Here is a 21,064-nt window from a genome sequence, read left to right as displayed (position 1 = left end):
GATTAATTTCATAGTCTGAACATTTCTAATTTATGAGATATGACCAGCTGATAGGAAAAAAGAGTAGTTTTTTGTTTTTGTTTTTTCCAAATGGCCATCTGTACCTATCAGAAATTTCACATCTAATTTCATTAGATGCAGGTGGCAGGAATAATTAACACAGCTCTTCATTACATAATAGATCTAATAGGACAGGGAGCATGAGGAATATGGGTTTACGAAATAAATTTCAATCAATTTGATGTTAACTAGTTTTTTTCCTAAAATAGTTTGAGCTCTATGCTTCCATTCTCTTCACTTTTCCTTCTGGCCTACATACTCACCTCAGGATATCTAGTAGTGCATATTAACCTCCACGAGCATATTATGTACAATAGAGGATTTAAATTTGCTGCAGTATAACACCAATATTGCAAAAAAGACTTTGAAGCTGGCTCCCCTGGTCTCTGCCTAGCCATTATTCCCTACTTTTCTCGCACATTCATTCATTGCTTTTCCTTACTAATAGTTGCATATATGTCCAAATCCAATGAGCACTACTCTATCTTCATCTTACTCCACGTCTCAGCTCTATTCAATACATTTAATTCCATGTTCTTGAATCACTCTGGGCTCCCATGACGTTACTCAATTTTTCTCCTATCTCACTTTTCTTGCATCTCAGTTCCCTCTACCAGCTCCTGAAATGCTGAAGCATTCTAGCGCTCCATCCTATGACCTCTGTTTTCTATATCTACTTATACTCAGCTTGAGTGATTTCATTCAGGCAAATGGTTTTAAGTACCATGTACATGCCAGTGACTCTTTCTATTTAGATATCCAGTCTAGACCTGTCCACTGAGCTACCTGCAGATTCCTTGAAAAACCTACGTGAATTTTGAATGGTCATCTCAAATTTAATATGTCTAAAACAAGAATCTCTCCCTCCCCTAACTGGCCCCACTATGAACCCAGTTGCTCCAAAATCTTAGAAGCCATCTCTGATTCCTTATATATTTTATATTCCTCATCCCCCACATCCAGTCCATCATCAAGTCTTATTTGGTTCTACTTCCAAACTGTCATTCAAACCAGTCTTTCTCTCTCCATTTTCCACTTACCACCCTAAACCAGTAACTGTCCTCTCTTGCTAGGATGATCTCAATAGCCTCTTACTCCACAGCCAAATTAATCTTTAAAAAATGTGAATCAGATCTTATTCTTCCATTTACTAGATTCCAGTGGCTTGACATTACACTGAGAATAAAAGGTAAATTCCAAATCATGACCTACAGGGTCATAGCTAATTCTCCAACATTTTCTTCCACTTCACTCCTCCAATCACTGCTCTTCAGCCTTTGAAAACTCTACTGCTTGATTCACTGTATGATTCTCAGTCACTACCTGTCAGCCATCATGACCTTCTTTCTATTTCTTATATGTGTCGTGTTTGCTCCTACTGCGTGTTTTTGGCATTCACTATTCCTTCTACTTGGAATGAGCTTTTCCAAGATTCTTATATAACAGGCTCTTTATTGTAGTCAAGTCTCAACTCAAATGATATATCCTAAAAGAGACTTCTCCTGACCACCCTATCTGAAGTAGCTAGCTTTGCCAATCAGTATCATATGACCTTGTTTTATGTTATTCACAGCATGAAGTATTATGAAATTATCTTATTTATTTAAGCCCACTAGGCTATACTCTCCATGAGAAAAGCATCTATTATTTTATTCCCAGTGCCTACAACTGGCACGTAGCAGACAACTCAAAACATTACATGTTACGTGGGTATTAAATGAAAAAAATTACTAGATCTTCTACTGTTTGAAGAAAAGAACTGCCACATATTTTAATAGCTCCCTGCAATGTTGTTAAACACACAACTCAGATGATCACTATAAAAGCAAATAGCTATAAGACTCTACTAAGAGTTTGTATAAACTGATACAAAATATTTACTCTCTTCATTTGCACGCCTCAAAATATTTTCCTCAAAAAAACTTCTTTAAAAAATTGTTCTCTCTATAATGATTTAATAGGTTATTCAAGAGCAAAAACAGAACCAACTAAAAGCACTCTACCCATTGATTCCCTAATGCTGAGGAAAAGCAACAATAGCAGAGAAATAAATCTCTTCCTCTTTCCAGAAATAGTACTAATTGCAAAAGATATTGTAACCTCTTTTGTGTTACAAAGTGGGGTACAAATTTAAAAGACCTCATATTTACAGGCTTCCAATGAATACTAAATTTTTTTTCAGAAAATATTTCATTTTTTCTCATTGAAAGCATATAGCTTACTTAATACCCATTGCAATTCAAGTATCATATTATATGAATATGTAACTATATAATAATATAAATATTTAAATTATCTGTATAAAATAGTAGAATATGCATTTACATTCATATTCAAGGAAAACGGATTCTCATTCACTCTTCATGTGTTAATGCAAGTTCACTTCTGTTTTTTATGTTTGTAATTCCCAGAGATGTAGGCATCTAAATTAAATACAACCACAAGTTTGAATAGAAGTTTTAATAATTTCTCATTGAACACTAATTTACAGATGGTGTGGCATAACCACATGGCAACATGAAGTAATTAAGTGTTCTCATTTAAAAATAATCTCAAACAGCATCTAGATGTTTTCCTTAATTCAAAACATGTGGTAGTACCATCGTTTTTCCTAGTCTTGAACTTTTTCTCGAGGTTTCTTCACAACAGAAACATGTTTGGTTTAAGCCATGTTATCCATTGGCATATTCCATCCTCCTCTTCATAATTCCTACCTCATTCTGCTGTGAGGAAAACTGGTTTGATTTTATGACAAAATTGTGTAATGTCAAAGCATGGCACTGGACAAAGAAAGAAGTTAGAAGACACAAGTCTCTACTCTATCATCAAGTGTTACTCCCCACTCTGCCTCAGAAACTTTCCCAACCCTGCATTCTCAGCAGCCTCCTTCTTAGGACTCTTCTCCCTTCCACCTAATGGAGAGATTTCCTCTGGAGTTGTCAGGCATCACCAGAAGATTTGTAGAGAAGATAATCTGACACACAACAGCTTTCCAGAAAACCTTCAAATCACATCCGAAAGGTGTCAATACGATTCTATTTTTCCCACTTACTAGGCTAAATATTATAACTACAAATCAAACTTAGGATAATAAGAGAACTAATGTACGCATCTAAAAAGTTTAAATATTCTTCCTCAATTATACTGAGCCTGATTTCTTCAAGTTAGGATGATATGAAGTCTGCATGATAAGTTTCCAAGCTTCAGAGAAGTCTTATTTTTTAAGTCATGAAGAAACAGATTTGGGGAAACATAAACAACATAAAACTAAAACCAAAGAACGTAATCAAAAATTAAAATAACTGCACAAATTAAATTCATTATATGCAAGTTTTTATGTGAGGCATCAATTTAGTCAAGCATATGTTCTTGTCTAATTCAGAATATGTCAACAGTGTAATCACTCAGGTGGTGATCATAAGAAAGAAAATGCGATAAATACTATTCTGTACCTACCAGCTGTAATTCCGAACACAAACATTAAATTCAAACAGAATCCACACAAGGGGATACAAGGTCATCAACAGTTTACTAATCACATATTAAATAAAAAGAATGGATGTGGATTTAGGAACATTATGCAGAATTTGAGAAAGGTCTGTATGTAAATGTAAAGCCTGAACTTTATCACTGGAGAATAAGTAAGTTAAAATTGACAAAAATTTCCCTTAAAAATACTAGGTACTGAAAGGAAGGGTAGAGCAAACAAACAAATCTCCAAAAATAAAAAATAAACAAAAAACCCAAAGAAGCAAAATTATTGTTGTATCAACCCCATGCATGCTGCAGAATGAGACACTCTCCAATTAGCTTCTGTAGATTGTCTCATCTCAGACAATTAGAGCTAGTTGCACAAAAATTGTCTCATTCAGCACATGCTTTGAGAGGGTTTACAAGATCCCAATGGAGCTTCCAAACTTGCTTTGTTTTCCTAATTGAAAACTTAGAAGGTAATAACCTCCTCTCAATTCAGAGAAAGCCGGAAACCCTAGGATACAAAGCAGTTTCCAAAGAAATTTAAAATAAAATCATGTATCATTAAAAATTGAACAAAACAAACCAAGCACGTCTCCCAAAGAAGCAAAAACATGCCTTTGAAACAAACAGTAAGTCACCACTGTTCATTGCAGAGCGGCATGTCAGTTACAGAGTGGCAGAATGAATGTGCAAGTTGCCAAATTGAACTAATTCATGTTCTGAATTAAAATAAAACACCCTCAATGTTGTAGGCCACTTCTATTCACCAGCATTCCCAGGGTTTGCTGTGATCTGTCTTGGGAGACATGGAGGCATTGAGCAGCTGCTTTGGCTCATGCCCCACTCCTGGCAGGCACCCTACCATGCAGGATTTCTTTCTTGCATCTAGTCCTCCTTCATGGAATGACCTACATATGCACACATGTGGCAAAAACTCCAATGATAAGAAGGAGAAAAAAGGTGCACAATTCCCATTACAATGAAGTAACTGAAAAGCTGCCCTTTCGAGAAAAAGAAGAAATGCCACCTCCAGATCCACTTCCCAGGGAAGCCTCAGTGCTTCTGGCATCAGCTGTTACAATTCCAGCAGGGAATTATCCACAATAACCCTGAATGGGCAGGTCATCCTGACAGCTAAAGATCACATTCCATTCTCCCTTTCCAGAGAAATGTAAACTCCAATAAAACTATTCATTTCATGTAAGTTAAATTCATTCATTTGCTCATGTAACAATTGGTCACAGAATGCTATCTGCAAGGCTCTGGGTAAGGGCTTGTAGAGGTTATGAAGTGAAGCCATATGGAGATCATTCCTCAAGGAGCTTCCAGCATTGGAGAAGAGTTATGACACGCACATAAATCGCCATGGGAAAATATATAGTGCTGTGATGAGATTCATCAACGTGCTTAAATCCAGCAATCAAATACAAATATGTATTGAGCACTAATTATGCAATAACTCTTTTAAGCACAGAGATTCTAAAATACATATACATAAACATGTATAAGGTATTTTTACACTCAATGAGCTTATACTATTTAGTTGAGTAAATAAAACACAGATGTTAAAAAAATGCAGCAATCACATATCCTAATCATTTTTGAATCCTCAGCACCTGGCACATAGTGGTTCCTTGATAAATGTGTGTTTTGTGAATGAATAGTTAACTGTGAGTATATTTGTATGTAAGCATGTGTGTATGTGGGTGTATGTGTGTATATGCACGTTAAGTATCCATATACCATACGTTACACTATATTTTAAAAGAAACCTGACACCTCTAAAATGCCCCTCTGTGTTTGAAGTATTTTGCTGAAATTAGCAAAGGAAGACTCATTGATACAATCCTCCATTATAATCACACATGACGGAAGAAACTTGAAAGAACTCTGAGGAGGAAATACTCACTTTAGGAAGATGCTCTGTGTGAGAGATCTACTATAAGAGAGGGATTTAGCTCCAAAACCAAGACTTTTATGTCAGATGTACAGTGGGCCAGTCTGAACCCAAACCACAAAACATACATCATACTGAAAACCTAAATATGTATTTGTCCAGGAAGAATGCAGACTAGAAATGCAACATTAGTTATTAATTCTCAACAGGATTTTAAATTTAATAAAAGCAACTGAAATCGCCTTCCACCTCGCCCTCTCTCCACTGTACAATCAGCCACTAGTTTTTATTAACTCTCTCTTCTACTAGCAATCAAACCCATTTCTTCCTTTATATTCCCAAAGCTATTGCCTCAATTCATAACTTTCTCGCCTGTACTATTGGCCTCATTTCCCACCCTCTGGTCTCAAAGCTCTTTCCAATCTACTTGGTCAGGCTACTCCTGCTCCATACCTGCTTAAAATGCTTCAGTGGTTCCTGATTTCCTACAAGATAATATTCACACTTCTTGTCACGTCATACAAAGCCCATTGTGATATGTCTCCCATCTATCTTTTTCCACCTTTTTTCTACACATACTCCCTCTCCTCCTTTCACCCATATTGTGCCCAAATGTACAAGTATTCCAGCCACATCAAACTCTTTTATGGAAAAGCTACTCTAGTGTACTTCTGTGATACAGAATTACGGCCCCCCAAAGGTTTCCACATTCTAATTCCTGGAAGCTGTGAATATGTTACCTTGCATGGCAAAAGGGACTTTGCAGATGTGATTAAGGATCTTGAGATGGGGAGATTATTCTAGATTAACTGTATGTGCCCTATATGTAATTACAAGGATCCTTTTTAGAGGGAAGCCAGGAGAGTCAGAATCAGAGAAGGAGATGTGACAATGGAAGTAGAGGTCAGAGAAAGAGAGAGACAGAGTTTGGCAAATTCTATGCCACTGGATGTGAGTTCAGGAAGAGCCACAAGCCAAGGAATGTAAATGGCTTCTAGAAGCTGGAGAAGGCAAGGAAACAGATTCTCCCTTGGAGCCTCTGGGCGGAAGGCAGCCCTGCCGACACCTTGATTTTAGGAAGTCACTAAGTTTGTGGTAACTTTTACAGCAGCAACAGGAAACTAATACACTACATGAACTAATACAATACACAAGTGTGTGTCTCATATCATTTATTTTCTTGCACAATCTTTAATTATAGAGATGGTAGACTGTTCACCTTTTTAATCCTCCAGAGACTTCAGTCCAATTGCTTGTTTACAGTAAGCTTCGTTTGAAAATATTTGCTCAATATAAAAGAGTAACTAGAACTGACTAGTGAATATGAAAGGGCAATGCCTATAGCACCATCAGTTCCAAATTTCTGACAGATACATGGGTTTTACAATATGAAAAAGCAGGCAGCTACAAAAATAAGCACTCCGTATGTTTCCAAAACAATAATCACCAAAGCTATGGGGAAACTGTATAAACAATTTTCAGAACACAATTCATGGATATGGAAAACAAAGAATGAAGTGATCAAAACTAACAAAGATAAATCATTTGTTTCTTTTACTTAAACATCCTATAATTTTGGTATATAAATAAGGAATCCAAAAGCCAAATCTCTACAAACAAATATCTAAACACTTTAACCTTTTTCATATCTAGTGTATAGCTGATGTCAGTCAATGTTATTGAGCACTTAGTACAGTAGGAATTCAATAAATGCTTGTTAACAATTGTATACAGAACCAATCACTTTGTCCTTTGGGAAAATGAAGGAACTCCCATATGGCATTAGGTCAGAAATGCAAAATACCCTGAAAGAAACTAATACAAATATAGCTGTACACATAATATATATAAGTACTCATAACTGGAAACGATGGAGATTGTCTTCAAAGTTTGGAAAGACTGTTAGTACATTAGTATTTGTGTGTGTGCTTATGTGTATTGTGTATATGTGTGTGTGTCTGTACATTATACGCGTTTTATTTGAAAAGATATTTATAATAGCTAAAGGCATTTGGAAATTTCTTTTTTAAAACAAAACATTGCCAACCAAGAATTTCCCTTCAACTTTGACCTCATGCTTTTTGGATATGCAAATAAGGGCAATTGCTTTTTGAAGGTAACTGCCCAGTGACTAGTACATTACATCAGCTTTGACCTAGGTTCCCCCACCTCATAATCTAGGCCCAGTCCTCTACACCAACAGGAAAACTAACACCGTTTAGTACAGATCCATTTTCACGTGTTTTTCACTTCCATATTTCTACCAGCATGTCTTCTTTATATTAGTAAACAAATGAAATATCTTTAATAGCTTTTTCTCCTTTGATAACTGAATCATTACAATGAAAAGACCTTAATGACAGCAATATATTCAAAGAAGGAATTTTTAAAATACTTTATAACATGAATGTACTTGTCTACTAATTGAACTGATACTACAGGGCTACAAATTGAAATAATGATTATATCGTGAAAAACATTTTTTCTGTCTCCTTAAAAAATCTCAACGAAAATTTCTACTATAAAAAATATCAAAAAATAAAAGGATCAGAAACCTATACATTTTTTTAAACCTAAGGTAATAAACTGGAGAAAATAAATGTTTGGAAACTATTAGGATAAAAATAAATAATTTCGGAACAATAACTCATTAGAAGTTTTCTTCCCATGTTTATTTTCTCCCTGCTTTCTGTGTTTATTACTGCATTTTCACCAACTCAGAAAAGCCACCAGATGGCACTGGAGAGCCCAATTACTTTATAATAAGAATGTATTTATAGGGAAAACTCAAAGAATCTTCTTTTCAAGTTGAAGTTGTTCTTTTTTCTGATATGAAAATACATTGAAGAAAAAATATTAATTTATCGGAGTATGGAAACTTTTTCCCATCAATGATAAGAATACTTTTCCTTTGTCATTCACAACATATTTATGTCATATGTGGAATACAAAGTAACTGGAATATGCTTTTAGAGATCAAAGTAGAATGCCAATGACAGAACTTTACTGAAATTAAGGTAGTGATATTAATTAGGAAATATTTTAGTACAGTTAGTAAAATATAAGTGATAATTGAATAGTGTTCAGGATACCCACAAGAGGCTTAATGACACTTTTCAAAGAAATGTTTATACATAACCCTCAGAGATTTTAAAACTTGGCAAAGTTATCCATTGTCATTGCCTTGAGGCAACATTTTCCATGCAAGGCAGTGCTCTAGATGTCTTAAGAGACTACAACTGTCCAAAAGGAAATTTGCCGTAAATAAGCAGCAATAGGCTAAAACACGGTTTAGTATTTTGAACTGCCAAACCTAATTTCACTTAGACACATCACCACCTGCAAGGAAAAGTACCTTATTTTCACTCTAGCTTTGTGGCTATATAGCATGTGCCTTTTAACAAGACTAAAAATCATATTGTTCTTCTTAATAAAACCTCTATTTCAAACTGATAACATGCTTTTCTCTGCGGTGTTAGGACAAACTGCATAACATAAAGTTAAATGTAGCCAACGATGGGCCTCAGGTACTCTGGCTACAAACTCTGGCCATCTAAATTTGTTTGACCAATTTGCAAATATGTAAAATATGTTACGGGAAAAAAGGTGTCACTTTATGTACTGAGTATGCATTGAGGATATTCAATAAATGCTTGGGAAATTAACAAAAGGATAAACTTCTATTTCTACTGATGATGTTGTAGTTCAAAACTTTTACTTTATCAAAAAGAAAACTGAGGTCCTGAAAGGTTCAGGGACTTGTCCCAATCAACGAGGCTTACTAGGGGCTAGACTGAAACCCAAGTGTCTTAATTTCCAGTTCTATAGGTTTCATAATACTCCTCAGAACAACCTAAACTGCTTTTGGAAGAATAACTCTAAGCATGTGTTTTTAGTGATTAACACTGTAGACAAAAGTTGGCATGTCAATATTAGTTGTCTGTAGAAATGTTCTGCCAACTTACAATAGTCAACATGAGGATTAACCCCGGCAAATTTTAATACTCTTATAAGTCACCTTTCCCATCTGTTTGTATGAAATAAGGGAATGAAAATTGAATCAGTATTACTCTACCCTCACGAGATTAGTCTATGGCAAATATATTTCAAATCTAGATAAAAGAAATATTTTTCTTTTTGGTGAGGAAGATTGGCCAAAGCTAACATCTGTTTTCAATCTTCTTCTTTTTGCTCGAGGAAAATTCTCCCTGAGATAATATCTGTGCAGATCCTGCTCCACTTTGTATATGGGACACTGCCATACCATGGCTTGATGAGCAGTGTGTAGGTCCATGTCCAGGATCCAAACCTGCCAACCATGGCCCACCGAAGTGTAGTGCGCAAACCCAATCACTATGCCATTGGGCAAGCCCCAAAAGAATTTTTGATGAAGAAAATTTTCTCCTTTCTATAGTACAATTATTCTCATTATCATGAAAGACTAGGAGTTTTACATTTGTTTTACCTAAATAGAAAAAAATAATAAAAGCAGTATTTTCTAAGAGTTAAGCAAACTTTAAAAAATAAATAGCCTTTATAATATACTGGTTTTGTATAATATAGTTTTTTTAAAAAATCTGACAAGTTCTTTCAGATCTCAAGATGAGATCATCCTGGATTATCCAAATGGACCCTAAATCCAATGATAAGTGTCCTTATCAGAGAAAGGCAAAGGGAGATTAGAGACACAGAGGAGAAGGCCATGTGAAGATGGAGGCAAAGACTGGAATGATGCAGATACAAACCAAGGAACACCTGAAGCCACCAGAAGCTGGAAGAGGCAAGAAAGTATTCTCCCAAAGAGCCTTCAGAGGGAATGTGGCCTTGCTGACACATTAATTTCAGACCTCTGGTCTCCAGAACTGTGAGAAAATAGATCTCTATTGTTTTAAGCCATCCAAGTTTGTGGCAATTTGTTCCTGTGGCCACAGGAGACTAATTCAATTCTAGATCAATAAATCCATCAGTTCAATAATCCAGTGATTGCCACAGCTCATACGTTCCAAACTGAACTCATTCCATCTCCTCTCCCTGAAAAAACTGCCCCTTCCTCTCTCTGTAATTGGTAACAAAATGAATATAACGTCTTCTCAAATTATTTCATAATCCGTCTCCAAACATTCACTTGATCTCATTTATTCTTCTTCAAAAACATGTTTTCAGTCCCTTTGACTGCTTTTCAGGCCCTTAGTGTAGCTGAATATGATTTTTATTGTGTCCCTGAATTGTTACTCTGGAATCCAACTATAATCTTTCCTACAGGGAGTATTATCTGTCCAAAAACAGATCTGACCATGCCACTCTCAGATGTGACCCTTTATAACTTGATTGTTTGTGTGTCTTTCCTTCTCTGTAAAGGCAGCTTTATTGATGGACTGGTACAATCATTGTGTAGCACTATTGCATATATATCAAGGAGTTTCACCTTTGTGGTGTATAACAGACACCATAATGAATATATCTGCCAAATCTGAGGCCCAAACTCGCAGACTGAATTCTCTACTAAAGGGATTTGCAAAGTAATTCAATATCTCAGCCAAAATTTTTTATTCTACAAGGTAAAATTCAAAATCCCTTGTAAGACATATGAAACTCTTCATACTCTATGCTCAATCTATTTTTTGGGCTTCATCTTAATCACTAAGACCTACCTACTGTTCTCTTTAAATAAGCAGTCCTTCCAAGTTTCTGTTCTTTGGGGATCTTTAATATGATTGATCGCATCGCAATCTCCTATTACAGAATTATTTTCTCCACCTCTGTTTTTCCAAACGTCCCACAACTAATCATCAAACGCAATGGATTCTAACTTTAAAGTTGGTCTCTCTATTGTCTCCCCTGTTCTCACTGCAGTCACTTTGAGTCAGGAAATTTTCATGTCAGACATCTTTGGTTGAAAGGAACACAGACTCCTTTAGGATACCTCAAGGAAAAAGCACTATTTTTGACAGTGTATCTGTACAGTGCAGGTGAATCTTAAAAGTTATCAATATCCTAAGCATCATTAGAGTCTGTTTCTTCTCTTTCTCCTTCCCTGCCTCCCTTCCTTCCACTTTCTCTGCCCTGTTTTCTTTTCCTTTTTCCTCTTTTTCTCCCAACTCCTTCTGTCTCTCTTTTTATTTTTATCATGGACCACAGATCACATAGTCCCTCCAGGAAAAATTTTCAACTTAATTGTTCTTATCTCCCCCATTCCCATCTAGCTCCTGACTAACCATCCTTTCTCTAATCTCTAGTCCAAACTCAACAATAAGTTTGATTGACTTAGCTAATTATCAGTTGTGGTAGGCAAAATAATGCACTCACCTCCCCAAAGGTGTCCACATCCTAATCCCCAGAACATATGACTATGTTACATTACATGACAAAAGGGCCTTGCAGATTTCATTAAATTAAGGATGGGGAAATTTTCCTGGATTATCTATGCAGGTCCAATGTAATCACAAGTGTCCTTATAACGGAAAGGAGGAGGCAGGAGTGTCAGAGAAGGAGATGTGAGAACAGAAGCAGAGCTTGGAATAATGGGGGACCATGAGCCAAGAAATGCAGGCAGCCTCTAGAAGCTGGAAAAGGCACTCAACAGATTCTTCCCTAGAGCCTGCACCAAGAATGCAGCCCACCAACCTATTTCAGACATGTGACCTCGAGAACAGCAAGATGATAAACTTTTGTTGCTTTAAGCCACTAAATTTTTGGTAATTTGTTAAAGCAGCAATAGGATACTAATTCAACAGTGTCCTTAAGTTCCAAGCCACCTCATGGAACACCTTCATGCTTATAGTAGACTGCCCATGGATCAGGGGTTCATCCTTGGATCCAGCAATGGTCACCTCTGTGCTGTCTCTAGAATGAACATCACTTCCTTAACATGACTTAGAATGCCCACCATTGACTGGCTCCTCACTGCTGCTCTCTATCTCTCACTCCTGCCTTTAACTATATAGAAGAATATATCTTCTATTACCCACATGAGACACTGCTTTATTGATTAACTTGGAATATTCTCCTCACTGAAATCCCGTTCAACTTCTAAGACTCAACCATTTATCTTTTCCATGTAAATTCACCATAAACCAGGCCTCATCTGCAAAATTAATGTTAATCTATATGAACTCTATATAAAATTGTACTGACAACTAAAACTGAACAAGTTTATGATGAAATTCATAGGTATATCAGATGATTATTAATCAAAGATACTGGATACTTTTTTGTCAGATATAAGTTCCATTTGTTTGTTACACTTATTCCAATTAAAGACTTCATTTCATGAATATTAAAATTATTCTAGATCTGTTTTCAAAATTTATTTTAATAATCAAGATAAATGGAAGATGGAGGATCTCTTACAAAAAAAAAAACTTAAAGTGCATTTTTTTCACTTCAAAAAGTAAAGAAACAAAGCCTCAGAAGTTTGGTCTTGCAAGCTATCCCAAAGGAAAAAAAGGAGAAATGCTTCATATTTTTTGACATATTTGACAAACTAGGAATAAACACATGGTAACATAATAAAAGGCAGATGCTGGGGGACTAGGTTGTCTCTTAATCATGTGGAATTAGGTTCACTGACTTCCAGGAATGCCTGCGAGAGCTGATGCACATAAATCACACTGGCATGAGATGGAAACACCCCACTAGACTTTCTCATTCCTATTCAGTTAAACCTCACTTTCCTCACACAATAGCATAATTTCTTTTACTTAAAGAAATTCCAGAAATACCAAACACAAAGATGAGAACCTAAACTGTGTCTTTGACTATTCAGCTACCCTTATCTTTTATAAATTATTTGGGCTTGGAGTTAGGAGTTTGGGGAAACCTCTTGAGAGATTTGCCTTCCTCTTGCTGTCAGGAAGAATAGCATCTAAATCATTGTACACAAGCAGGTGTCCATTGTCAAGTTCTAGAACAAAGAGAAGATCAACTCCCTGTGGTAACCCTTTTACTCTCTAATAGCTGGCTGCTTTAGGTAGTTCCTATATATCTTAAATATGATGTACACTTTGGTTTATGTAATATAGCCACTCCCTCTTCTCTATATGCCCTGATAATTGTGAATATATTTTTTTCCTATACTGAAGTCACTTGCTTATTTATCATGTATCAGTAATCATGAACTGCATCCTTTTGGTGTGGTCTGTATTGAACAATACCATTAAAACCAAAACGTCTGCATAATGACATTACTTTTTAAAAGCAGCAGTAAATGTAGTAAAATTCCAGTGCAGTAATATTTAAAGAATCATTTTCCTTTCCTTCTAACAGATTTTGAATCACATTTCAAGCTCATGAAAACACTCATCATTTGCAAAGGTTCACTGTCTTCATATAAGCCCTTAGCATGTCTTAGATATTGCTTGTTCTGAGTTTCTATCTTTTGCTTCAGTAGTCTCATATTATACATTATACTAATTTCTATTTAAGAATACAAAGTTTTCCTTAAATGCCTCTATTTTATTTTACCTTTATTTTTCTAATACTGTATTGGTTTTGTAGAATCCTCACTGATATATCCCAGCCTGAACATTAAAGCCACTCATTCATTCATTAATGTAAGCATTACTTCATTAAGACATTTCATTGAACCCTGACTCTGAAACACACACCATATTTAGCATTGTCAAAGTTATAAGCACACATAAATCATGGTTCTTGCGCTCACCATCCTATGTTCTAGAGAAGGATATGAGAGAAAAGAGAAACAGACAAAAAGTCTGGATCCCTTTCTCTTCCTTCATCTCTACATCCAGGTCCCTCTAGCTTCATTTCTTTTCAGTGTCCCAAACTCTTGGACCAAATCACAATTCATACTTTAGTTCCCTGAAAGTGCTCTACCCATATGTTGTACATAAAAGTCCTTCAACAGTTCACATTATTTCCCTGCCCCTGAATCCTATCCCCAATTCTCCTAGCTATACACAATTAAAAGAAATATTTAATAATAACCATTATTCACAAAGACCACACTATCCTCTTGGAATAAACTTATAAAGGCACAGCATTTCATGGACTTTAACCCTTCAAGCAAGGTAATGACAATATTTTTATAGCCAAAGAAGTTCTACAAAGACACAATGGGAATATTCAAAATAGATTATTTTACCTGCAGAAAAACACACTAATAAGAAGAAGGACAATGGAAGAGAAGAAGAGAGGAGGAGAGGCAGAAAGGAGGAGGAGAAGAGAAAAGGAGGGAGGGAGGGAAAGAAAGAAGTGGGGGAGGAAGGGATGGAGGAAAGAGAGAGAGAGAAACAGACGAACAAACCAACAAAAACATTAACCTAAGCATTCCAAACTGGTTAAGATACAGACTCTCCAGGTAAGCATTTGCTTTACATATGGTTTTCATACAGAATTCTACAAATGACAGCAACTCAAATGTTTACTTACTGAATTACTACACTGCTTCACACACTTCAGGAGAATGAGTAATATTGATAGTCTTTGCCTCTTTCTTCAAGTGCTGCTTATGAAAACTAAAAACAAGGTATAAAATAGTTCCAAGAGAAAATCTTTTATGTAACAAAGGCTAAATATCTGCTTCCAGAGATAGAAAGGAGTTGATTCTAAACGTATGCAAAACTTCAGAACATCACCTGAGAGATCAGATTCAATCCTTGATTGTCATAATCATATACCTACCCAAAGTGATATTTAAAACAAAACATTATAAAGTTGAACTTTTAATATTTCAGTCAAGGATATTATAATGGTATAACTGCCTTGTTATATTTAATTTGTTCCTTAAATTAATAGCAATGGGGGTGTAAGCCAATGTGATAAAAATAATACATCTCCAGCTTGTGTATGAAGAGCTCCTATTGCTTTCAAATTAGTTCTGTTAATGAGAAACAAATATCTACTTCTAATTTTTTGTAGAATGACCATACGTGTTTATCTAAAGTAAACACTATACACAATTAACATGCCATAAAAAATTTAACATTACTGTGTGCATTATAATCATATTTAACATGTTCTTGGTTATTAAAATATCTAGTTCTAGTTTACTAGTGGTCACAGTGAATTAAAAATATAATTTTAGTAAAAGACACATGAAAAGCATTGGGTTTTGAATCATGTGTACTGAACTCTCAAAAAGATTTCTAAAATTGAAAATAAAAAGCGAATTAAATGATAAGAAAGAACAAGGATAAGTAGCCCTCTTGGTTAATATGCGAGATCAAACATCAAAAATTGATTTTTATTTCCTGGCCTTGGTGCCTCTGGTTTTATAGGTTGGGCTGGGCATGAAGATTGAGCCATTAATCTTTTAAGGAGAAGATGCCAAGTGCACTCCTCTTCTACTTGATCTATGGAGATCAGTAAGGACGCCCTTCAGTAAGCTACGTATCTGCTTCTCTCAACAAAGGTGCCACGGTAACAGACATCAGCCGAAATGAGTGCAAGCCATGAAAGTATATGGGTAAAGTAATATTATTTATTCCCAAATTGCAAACTTAACCAAAAGTCAAACAAACAAACTTAATTTCATCCAGTTTGGTCTTAACATAGATATTGGGGGAAGCTATCTTAATTCACACTATAAAAGTAACCAAATCAAACATGTGGCTAAACCTCAGGACCTGCCATGTTATTTTTACATTACGATGTGGAAAACACATTCAGTTTCGGAGGTATTAAGTAGCTACGTGACAACTATATTCGTAAATAGAAGAGAACAAGATCTCAGAACTTTTGCCAAGCTTAGGGCACCATTTTATTATAACCCTCATAAAATAATTATATCATTAAAATAAAAAATTGAATTTAAGACAGGTCACTGAATTTTCTCAGGTCTCTAGAGCAGGAGATACGAATATTCCAACTGTCCCACATTTCTAGCTCTGCTCCCATGCTTCTCAAACATACAAAGTCAGTCCAAATTTAATCAAAGTTTTTGTAGAATGGACCTGTCACCAACTATTTGATGATGGAGAAAAAAGTCACATTTGCATTTCGATAAATAAATCACAGATCTGACATACACAAAAAGAACTGAAAAAAATGATTTTTATGTAATCAAGTATAATAGCCAGAAAAATGAAGTTTTTAAGATTCCATCAATATTTCTACTTTGGATAGTTTCATTTTGTTATAATACTTATACAGATGAGTGTTTCTCTTCTGCGTGGCCAGTACCTCAAAGATCCATGTTAAGTACTTTTAATGTAAATTGCTGTTCTAGAAAATACTACCGTTGTAGAAACTATCAGCTTTCATCACAATTTACTCCCCCTTCTACCTACTCTAACTCTCATAGGTATGCTCAACTTTCCTTGCAAGTGGCAGACAAAGAAATCAAGATATCTGCTATTTGCCAGTAATCCATGCAAATTACAAAAGCCACTACATCATAATCCTCCCCTAAGGTTTTCTCTCATTTAAAAAGATCCACCAAGAGGAACAGATGAAATAATGTGTAAATATGGAAATACTATTTTTTCGCATTGCCTACAATCACATCAATGGCAGATACAATAGCTATAAAACAAACAAAAAGTTCCAGAGCCAATAGGCTCAGTAGAATTCCTTATACTCTCAACCCTGCACCATCCCTTCGTCCACGCACAAAGTACTCCTCAATCCCTCTCCAGACTTTCTGGCAAGGTGGGCTCATGAGAGGCAGCTTGCTCTCTACTTCCATTGCACGCGGTCATTTTTATTATATAATCAATGTGAGTTTGAAGCCTCTTAACCTAAGGGAAGGAGAATGGTTGCTGCAGCCCCATCTCAGTACTTTCATTCTCTCTCCCTTCTGAATTCCAAAGATACTTTTGTTCGTGCAATTCTTGATATCACAACACTCTGCAGCCTCTCGCACATTATCTCCTCTTTTCCCCACTATCTCTCTAGAACTAGTAGATAACACAATTTAGTTCTATACACAATACATTTATTCCTCCATTATACCCAAAAGCTATAACTTCAGAAATCCTGTAAGCCAACATAAAATGTAAGTGTAGTAAGGCTTGGTATTATCAGTGACTTATTAAACAAGATACAATTTCACATCAACAACGTGGCATTTATTCAAATACCTCGTACATTTCACTAACTCCCAGTATCAACAGTCAAATGAAAAGCAAGATGCCTGATAACATGTAAAGTTTTCCGTAAGTTTCAACATTACTCTACTTAGCAGCTCCTTTCATATTACCATTCTACTTCACCTCTGTATTTCCTACTAAGATATTAGGATATTTCCCCATGATATTTTCTTTAAGAACTCTGTTGCTTTTCTTTAAATACTTACAAAATAATTCAGCAAATCAGCTGAAATACAACCCTAAAAAGAATCTGCCTTAAGCATTGCTGACATTGAAATAGTAACAGTAAAAGTCAACATGAAAAAAATCCACAATATTTCCATGCAAAAATTAAAATGACACTCTTTATAAAAGAATGCTGAAAATCATACTATAAAATGAAATCAAACTGCAACATTTTGGTATTGAATCCATTTCAATTCATAGTAACTAATGAAATGAGCTACATTTTTTCAACCTATTCCGACCTTTCTAATTCCTGAGTATGCTCCACTCATTTAAAGACATATCTACAATATTTCCACAACATGGATTCCTGTTAATTCTCAACCTCTCCACAAATGGCACATATGTAAATGTAGTACCATCACTTCAAGCCATAAAAATGAGAGAAAAGGAGGGAACACTGCTTACCAGAGCCTCTTTTGGTCACAACCTTCAAACTCTGAGTAAAAGTAGCATATAAGAGAATCAAGTGTGGAATCGGAGCTTTCATCTTCCAGCTCTTAAAGGCTGTTTCCTAAATCAAAGATAAAAAGAAAAACATACATTTTAAAAAACATATAGCAATATTATAAGATTTTTGTTAGACTTTTGATCATGCACAATTGGTGCAATGAATTCCACAAAAGAAAAGAATGTGAACAGGATCTATATTCTATTTTCCCGTATGTTGTGGTTCCTAAATCAAATCAAAACCAGTAATGCCAAAATTATGTCTCTATAGTCCTCCTAAATGTTTTAAAATATGAGAGTCACTTAAGGTTTAGAATTTCTCATTTAGAGGATCTAATGGTATTTAAATAAGTGGAAACAATCCCCTCAAAAGAACTATTTCACCAACAATTTATTTTTAATATGAATTACCAAACATTGACATTTTTTAATGTTCCGTGCTGCAACAGAACATGGTTTCATTCAGCATCATTCTTCCCAACTGAGAAGAAATCATAAATTCTATGCTTCTAAAGATTTAATTATAGTTTTCCAATTCTCTTTTAAAAACTCTAAAATATACTTCAAGAGAATTTTATGACTTTGTCTTTATTGAAAGAGAGTACACTGTCTATGAAAGCTACAGAAAGATACATCATTTCTTCCTATTACAAGACTCTCAAAGGGATACTAGAAGGGACATTAACCTAGCGTTTGGATTTCAAAAGGGGGAAATATTTCATATGAAATTAACTGAAATGAACATTGTCTTCCTCAGAAAATCATCCCTCTTTTATTTTCATATAAGACTGCAATAGTAGAGCTGAAAGACTGAATTTCAAAAAGTAGCAACACAGAACACAGTTCAAATAAATTGTCAATCCATGACAGCATGAGTTTCTTTGCAAGACAGTTGAGGACGGATCACACTCAGCTTTCAATCACTATGACTTTATTAAAGATGAGGAAGCTGAAATGGTGACTTGACAGTCACATTTTTTGCTCTCCTAGAGCCTCAGATACCTCTGAATATTTTTAAATGACGAATTCATTTACATTAATACAAGTCTGTTAAAACACATTTTAATTCACAAAACATAATCAAAATCCATTCACTTAAAGTGTCACCATATCAACATTTTAATCAGAAAGTAGGTGAATTTTTAAAATAAGCATTGAGAATAAGATATTTTAACTCCAGCTCCTTTAAATGAAGATAGCCTGTTTCAGTTTTCTAACCAAGGACCTTGAGTTCACATAAAGACATAAATGAAACCTAGTTGAGAAAGCCAACTCATCAGATATATCTGAGAACTGCCACATTAAAGTGCAAGCCTGAGTCATGCATTCCTAAAAGCCGAATCCCATTTCCCAGCTACCGCACTAACTGGAGCTGCAGGAAATCTTCAAGTTGATATCTTCAGCCTTCAGGTTAGCAGTGAGAATCAGTTCCTCTCTCAGTGTGAGTTTAATCAGTGCTGCCCAAGAAACTCCAGGATCCAACTATACACTGCAAGACCTTCCCGCTTAACTATCTTATTACTTTACTCTTGTTCAAAATACTGCTTCCTACTCATTTCATTTCTATAAGGCATACAGGCTAGTTTGCAATTCTATTTCTTTAAATTGGTTTGGAAAGCATCAATTTGGTAACATCAAGATCCTTAATTGAATCTCTTGAAACGTGTATTAGGGAAAACAAAAAAAGAATTACATAGCGTTTCACAGATTTAACGGCTCAGTCAATCTACAATAATCTTCACAAACCTCTTTGAGGTAATTTATTGTATTTTACAATGAAAGACAGATCAAATATATCTAGTCATAGACATCCAAGTTTTGCTGTATTTGTTAATTAAAATTCTTACCCAGATATCACAATGCAAACTATGTCTAAACATTTACGGAGGTTTCTCTTTTACTTTCTTATTGTTACATAGTAGCTCATACTATCAGTGACCTAATTTCAAGAACTTTCAATTTCTGGATGAACAGACCTGAAATTATTTGCCCTGCTTCCTGTTAAGAATGCCATTCACCACTTGGCTACCACTAAACCACTACTAAATCTTGTGTTAAATGAGTATATCGCAGTGGTCATAACCAATCAGTCTGCCTGGGTTCTTAACCCAGTTTTGCCACCTATTAGCTCTGTGATTTGGGCAAATAACATCTCCATGACTAGTTTTTTCATTTACAAAATATGTATTATTACATTACATATTGCATAGTGCCTAGATCAGCACTGGTACAGAGAACAAATCGAATAAATGAAAGCTGCTGCTGTTATTGTTTTTATTGCAGTTGATTTTTGTTGCCATTATTATTACTATTATTATTATTAAGACTATTATAGGCTCAACTCACATCCTCTCACCTGTGAAACTTTCTGTATATACCAGCTTTCCTTACATTCTATCCCATACTACTAGCTTATCTCTTTAATTATGTATCTTTCTATTTTATCAGACTTGAAGTCCCTCCAGGGTGAATGTGTGTTTTATTCATCTTTTTATATCCAATGCTCAATAAATGTTAGCTGAAAAAAGACTGAAAAAGAATGAAAGACTGAACGTGGCTGCTATTATATGCAGTTGAATTCTGGCATTCAAACTCATCATTTGATAAACACTTATTAAGCATATACTAGTTACAAGATGCCGTGCTATGGTGCAGTGGGGACACAAAGAAATGTAATGCATTCTAATAAAGAAGACTCACAGACCAATAAAGGAGACAAATGCTTACCTACTTAATTAGACTGGCCCTATTGCCATATGGTGAGTATAATGTGCTGAGGGAATAGAGGGAGGAATCTATTAATTCTGCTCCAGGTTGGGTTTGGCGAAGTCATAGAAAAGGGCTTTCAGAAGAAGTAGCATTTCAGCTATGCCATAAAGGAAAGACTTTCTAAGGAAAAGGGAAT

General features: G+C 35.3%; 1 protein-coding gene across 1 annotated transcript in view; it reads right to left on the bottom strand.

Moving 5' to 3' along the window:
• Positions 1-21,064, bottom strand: part of IL1RAPL1 (interleukin 1 receptor accessory protein like 1) — a 1,264,984-nt gene that overhangs the window by 1,055,114 nt on the left and 188,806 nt on the right. The window contains exon 2 of the mRNA XM_070603331.1: positions 18,118-18,223. Within this exon, the coding sequence (XP_070459432.1) occupies positions 18,118-18,199 (82 nt within the window). The 5' untranslated portion in view covers positions 18,200-18,223. The remainder of the gene's footprint in view (positions 1-18,117; positions 18,224-21,064) is intronic.

The sequence above is a fragment of the Equus przewalskii genome, chromosome X (assembly GCF_037783145.1).
Source record: "Equus przewalskii isolate Varuska chromosome X, EquPr2, whole genome shotgun sequence".
NCBI classification, from domain to species: Eukaryota; Metazoa; Chordata; class Mammalia; order Perissodactyla; family Equidae; genus Equus; species Equus przewalskii.
This window is presented reverse-complemented; position numbering and strand designations above follow the sequence as displayed.